This window comes from Hylobates moloch, unplaced genomic scaffold (genome assembly GCF_009828535.3).
Source record: "Hylobates moloch isolate HMO894 unplaced genomic scaffold, HMol_V3 SCAFFOLD_1, whole genome shotgun sequence".
In the NCBI taxonomy this organism is placed as follows: Eukaryota; Metazoa; Chordata; class Mammalia; order Primates; family Hylobatidae; genus Hylobates; species Hylobates moloch.
In genome coordinates this window covers 54,930,191-54,936,190 of record NW_026652276.1, presented here as the reverse complement: position 1 = coordinate 54,936,190, position 6,000 = coordinate 54,930,191, and the positions used below count along the sequence as shown (strand labels likewise).

Here is a 6,000-nt window from a genome sequence, read left to right as displayed (position 1 = left end):
GCAAGGACAAAAAACCAAACACCGCATGTTCTCACTCATAGGTGGGAATTGAACAATGAGAACACATGGACACAGGAAGGGGAACATCACACTCCGGGGACTGTTGTGGGGTGGGAGGAGGGGGGAGGGACAGCGTAGGAGATATACCTAATGCTAAATGACTAGTTAATGGGTGCAGCACACCAACGTGGCACATGGATACATATGTAACAAACCTGCACATTGTGCACATGTACCCTAAAACTTAAAGTATAATAATAATAAAAAATAAATAAATAAATAAATAGATTAAAAAAAAAAAAAAACCTTTTTAATGATGACCCTCCAAACCAGGAAAAACCCTAAACAAAGTGTATTTAGATTATATTTTTGATGATATATGTTAAATGCCTTTGCTATTATTTGCACAAAATTCCAGCTTCTAAAGTGGACACTTATTCTATTATTAAAATTTTCCAAAAGCTAAACACACAATTAAGAAGGCCTATAATATTTAACATTTCCCAAAGCAAATACAGTTGGGTTTATGTATTAGTTTGGACTCCCTTCTTATTATATGTCTTCACTTTTATATGCCTACTAATTCTGTAAAATTCAAGTTAAGATATTTCATCAATCTCCTCTACATATTTTACAAAGCTAAGATCAACTTATTTCAACCTATTTTAAACATTCACCTTACTTTAAACATTATAAATCATCTATATTTGTATATTTTGTCAGACATGACATAAATATGCACAGGATGGGGCATTCACCCAAGACATCTAGTAATTTTCTTAAAATATTTTAAATTTACTTACTTGAAATAAAAGAATATGCCAAGCGAGATAAGCAGTGATGCAATAGATAATCCGTGTCCAATTATGGTCAGGTAAAACAAATTTAGTGCAGTCTGTAGTTTGTATAAACAAAAAAATTTGGTTCATATCAATACTGTGTCTATAATCCTACACATGCAGAAGTTCAAATTCAATTAAATAAACTATATTTTTAGAAATATGTGATCTGATAGCCTTACAGTGATGTTTTCAAACCAATAAATACTTGAACATGTCTGGAATGAAGAATATCTATCCAGTGAAATTATCGAAATTTATAAGTTGTATGCCTTTTTATTTTTTAAATAATTTTTTTAAAAATTAGAAGTCAAATATTAAATCTATGAGGCAAAACTTTTACTGATCTAGGTTATATACTATATGAAATCAGTATTTTATATTTTGTGTACCTTCAAACAAATGCTACATGATGATTTGTTTTGTTCAGACGTAAATGCCAGATAAAGGTTTCTTTTCAAACTGAGTTTCTTTTTCCTTTGACAAATTTGAACCTCAGAGACAAATCTCAATTTGTAACTTAGAAGATTCTGTGATCTGTACAAATGTGTTCTTTCTCATGGTTTTCACTTTTTTATTTTTATTTGTCTGCATTCCATTTATTTGTAACCTACCACTTTATTGTGTATTTGTATAATTCTCTTCCAATTCTTACCTGAATAAGCTGGGAATATGTTATTTATAAACATAATGATAGCTGGTAGTTATCAAGAGCTTACTATATGCTAATCTTTTAAGTATTTCCCTTGTGTTAAATCAATCCTTATGAAAATAATGAGGATGGAATCTATTCTTACCCTCATTTCATATATGAGGGGACTGAAGCAGACCGATGTAAAATGGCTTTTTCAAGGTCAAACAGCTGGTAAGAAGTAGAAAGAAGAAATCAGGTTTTAGGACTCACAGTTGTAATCACTGTGATAAACTGCCTCTATTATAAACACATGCAAATACATGCAAGTGTTTTCTATCGAAGCTATATTATAGTGCCAAACTGTAATTAACCTTGACTCCAATGTGTAGTGTTTAAGGATGCGATAGTTAGTGCAAGTGACTTAAGAGCCAGTCAGAATGAGATCCTTCTGCTGAGAGAGAGACAGGGCTCTTTAAACCCTGCTGGGCTTATCCTGTTTACTTGAGTGCAGTTTCAGAGGTCATTCTAGAAGTTCCACTGCAAATGAAAGATTTTCCTTTTCTTACACTTTTAAGGTATGTTTTCTTTGGAAAATTTGAAACCCCAATACTGAAACATTGACTTGTAAATTACACTATTACCTAACAGGATTGCTTTTTCAGTGTAATGACAAAATCAATAATAATTTTTTCCATGGATATATTTCTTCTTTATTCTTCTTAAATTATATTATGAAAAGGCTTTATAAGGGAATGGAATAATGACTTTATTTTCTTCAAAACAGTATTGGACAAACGAGCTGTTTAAATAGATACTGTAAGTTAAATTTCAATTCAGAATTATGACATACCTTCACTTTCTCGTGGGTGTTAACATTACACTGGGTATAATTTGTCCATGTTCTGTTGCTTGCTGGATGTCTAAACCAGTTTCCATCTTGGTCACAGATCTTTGTAACTTTTTCTTTAAAATTAAAAAGAAAAAAGGGAAAACAGGAATTTAATTAACCTAGGGTTTATTAAATAGATGTCAAGGAGATATGTAGATACATTTCTGCTTTTACCTGATGGATCAAAGTCCTGAAAGTAATCAGGGCAGAGCTGCATTGATTCAGTTCCTGCTGCAACATCGTTCCAGCAGAGCCATCCATCCCAGGTTCTGTTGCAGTAAACGCCTTAATGGGGAAATAAAAATTAGAGATCATTAAATCCTTCTACTTATACATGAAGACACAGTCTTAAAAGTGGTTTCACACTGATGTGGAGTAAAGGCTATCTACTGAAAATGCAGACATTATATAAAAATCTATATATAGAAATTATTTGGCTTCCCACCAAGTAATATTATAATAATTTCTGAATTAAATTCTAAATTAAATTTAAAAATATCTAAATATATAAAGTTTAGATTTAATTTTAATTGTCAAAGGTAGCTATTTGTTTAATAAATCAAATGGTCTTTGCTAGTTGTCCTTAGCCATAATGTAGTGATTAGTGTCCCTATCCTTAATATAAGAAAACAATGGGAAATTAGAAACATGTCTCATTTTAGAAACTATATGCTTAGGGCAAGGTGTTAGTATTTTCTGAAGCAAGCCAATAAATATTCCAATATTTCCTATTATACCATTGTAACCCTGAAACATACTTATTTAGGCCCCTCCACCAAATTCTGGCTCTTCATTCCTTTTCTTTTCAAATAAGGTAGAATGTTCAATAATCTCACATTTTTCTCCAAAATTACAGAAAGAACTTCTTACATTAAAATATATAAAGTTTTTTTAAGGCGTAGGTAAATTAACCGACCAATGTTCTAATGTAAAAGTCTATAATCAAAAAAGTAATTTTCTTTTTTTTTTTTTTTTGAGACTGAGTCTTGCTCTGTCGCCAGCTGGAGTGCAGTGGTGTGATCTCAGCTCACTGCAAGCTCCACCTCCCAGGTTCAAGTGATTATCCTGCCTCAGCCTCCCAAGTGGCTGGGACTACAGGTTCCTGCCACTATGCTCAGCTAATTTTTGTATTTTTAGTAGAGACGAGGTTTCACCATGTTGGCCAGGATGGTCTCAATCTCTTGACCTCTTGATCCGCCCTCCTCGGCCTCCCAAAGTACTGAGATTACAGGTGTGAGCCACCACAACTGGCCCAAAAGTAATTTTCTAATTTGTCAGGTAGAGATAGAACCTTGACTGCTGCATGAGATGTTTATTGTTTTTAACAGATTTGCAAGGCAATATCGGCATCTATCTAGCCCTCATGAAAATAGAACAAAATTCTGATGGCCTGTAAGTTGAAGTAAATTGAACTAAAAAACAACAAAATTTTAATGTTTCCCCAGATAATGTTTTCTACTATGTCATTTTTTGGACAATTATTTAAATAGTTTGAATCCATATATTTCTAGAAAAAATACATTTTATGGCCTATTAGAAAAAAATTTATTGATGTAGTTTTAGAAAGCATCTCAGATATGTCCATATCACAGCTCCAAAAGTATCTAATTCACTACAGCATTGGTAATGTGATAGAGTGCAAGGTCCAGAATTTTTGAAATTGTGTTTTATGGCATTTGAGTGAGATGTAAGTAGGTATTCCATGAAAAAAGTTTCTCTGGTCAAATGGATTTTAGAGACACAAAGTTGAAATAAAAATAGCTCTTTATTGAAAGACTTTCTAGAGTATTTAAAATTACAAAGTACATTATGAGACTTCAAGAAGATGTATTATGCAATGATTCCAAACTTCTTTTACCACAGAATACTTTTATTATGAAACTTTACAAAGATATTCCTATTGTTCAACAATTAAACTTAAAATCTACTTTTACATGATATACAGCAAGAAGGCTTGGAAGGGTTTCAAAGTTAAAAATATCTAAAGAGTGTTAAATTTTATTTTACTGTGAGTTTTACATTTTATATTTTGAAAATAACCCTTTCTTTAAGGTTGCCAGGTAAAATATAGGACCTGTTTTTGTTTTGCTTTATCTGGCAACTCTGCTTATGCTACTCATCTTTTGTCTTCAGAATCTAGGCAAGTATCTGGTGCTTAGCAGGCTCTCAATAAATGTTACCCAAAAAAGCAAAAGAATATCTTAGTGAAAACAGAGGCACTTAGATTTCATTAACTTTGCCACCAAATGTACTATGCAAAGTGTGTGTATTATGCAAAACAACACTTTTGTATTCATTATATTATTATGCAACCTCCTGTCAAGCAGGTTGTTAAAAAAAAAAAAGAGAAATACACAATTACATAAACTGAAAAAGTCAACTGTCATTAAGATTTGTGTTTTTGTGTTAATATTAATACTTATTTGATTTAAATATCTTTGTACCATAAAAAGAATCATACTAAACAGATCACTGTCACATATTTTTATTGTTTTTAAAAAGCGCTATAACATGATGTCATAAAATGTTCTTCAAACATAGTTAAAACTGCACATATACAAAAATGTAGCAATCTATTTTTAATAATGGACCTAAGGAACTTATAATGATATAATGGGAGTAGTTTTCTTTTAAAAATATGTCAAATGCATTTACAATTAAGTAGCCATGCTTACCTTCTGCTTGTTGAATGGGGTCTTGCATAATCTTTTGGTAACATTCATACTGAGCTGTCATGATTTTATTTCTAGTAACTCCCAACTGAATTGAGTCCTCAGTACTCTCTTCTAATTCTGCTGTAACAAGAATCTAAGGGATTAAAAAAACAACATCAACTTCATGAAAAGGATTATGAAAATGTGTTTGTCAAAGGCAGTCTGTCACAGTGGAAAACAGCAAGTGCAGTGATATACTGGAAGATAAACTGGCTCTCTGTGGAAAAATCCCCAATTTGTAGTGTTTGCTATTTCCATGGTATAAATATCCCCACCATGTCCAATTTCAAAACACCAACAAGATGTCACCATTGGCAGAGTGGGAAAGCACAGTTGGTTCTCAGAAGCCTCTGGTAGCCAGCTCCAGGACATTCCTTAATATGTGTTCTGGAATGTAGACAGAGATGTCTTCCAATCTGACCCCAATGTTTTTCCTGGCTCTATGAATGAAGGCAAGATATTGTCTGTCCCCTCCCCCAAAGCCTCTGCTTCCTTATTGTAAAATAGTATAAAATAGCATCAAGATAACAGAGGAGACATATCTGCTACATGGAAATACAATGTATTGCCATTGTCATGATATTTTGATAATCAAAATAATGGCAACATCATTTATGAGGTTGGTAAATAGAAATTTTTCTTGGATGCACATCAATAATGTTTTTGGACAAGTTATATACTTATTTTCTTCCAATATAGTAGCACTATTTTAAGCTTCAATTCTACTTTAGTTTCCACATGACTTTTTTTCTGATTTATAATATGAAGCCCGAATAAACCTCTTTTTAACACTTTTAGTGGTAATTTTTGCATAATTTCTATTAACAGTATCCCATAAGCTATTATCTTCCTGTCCTTCCTTTGCCTCCTCATTGTAGTATTTCTTTTTTCTAGCAGGAAGTTGAATTTAGTAAAGTCAAAATG

At 32.2% G+C, this 6,000-nt stretch overlaps 1 protein-coding gene across 4 annotated transcripts in view; it reads right to left on the bottom strand.

Moving 5' to 3' along the window:
• The window catches only part of CALCRL (calcitonin receptor like receptor), a 115,789-nt gene that overhangs the window by 42,830 nt on the left and 66,959 nt on the right, over positions 1-6,000 (bottom strand). For 2 of the 4 annotated variants that reach the window (XM_032755196.2, XM_058440373.1), the window contains 4 exons: positions 5,038-5,170; positions 2,537-2,647; positions 2,324-2,436; positions 804-895 (listed from right to left, as the gene is read on the bottom strand). In XM_032755196.2, the coding sequence (XP_032611087.1) occupies positions 804-895; positions 2,324-2,436; positions 2,537-2,647; positions 5,038-5,170 (449 nt within the window). Of the gene's footprint in view, positions 1-803; positions 896-2,323; positions 2,437-2,536; positions 2,648-5,037; positions 5,171-5,351; positions 5,427-6,000 lie in introns of those variants that run through there. The other 2 variants (XM_058440378.1, XM_058440374.1) reach the window with 2 other exon arrangements.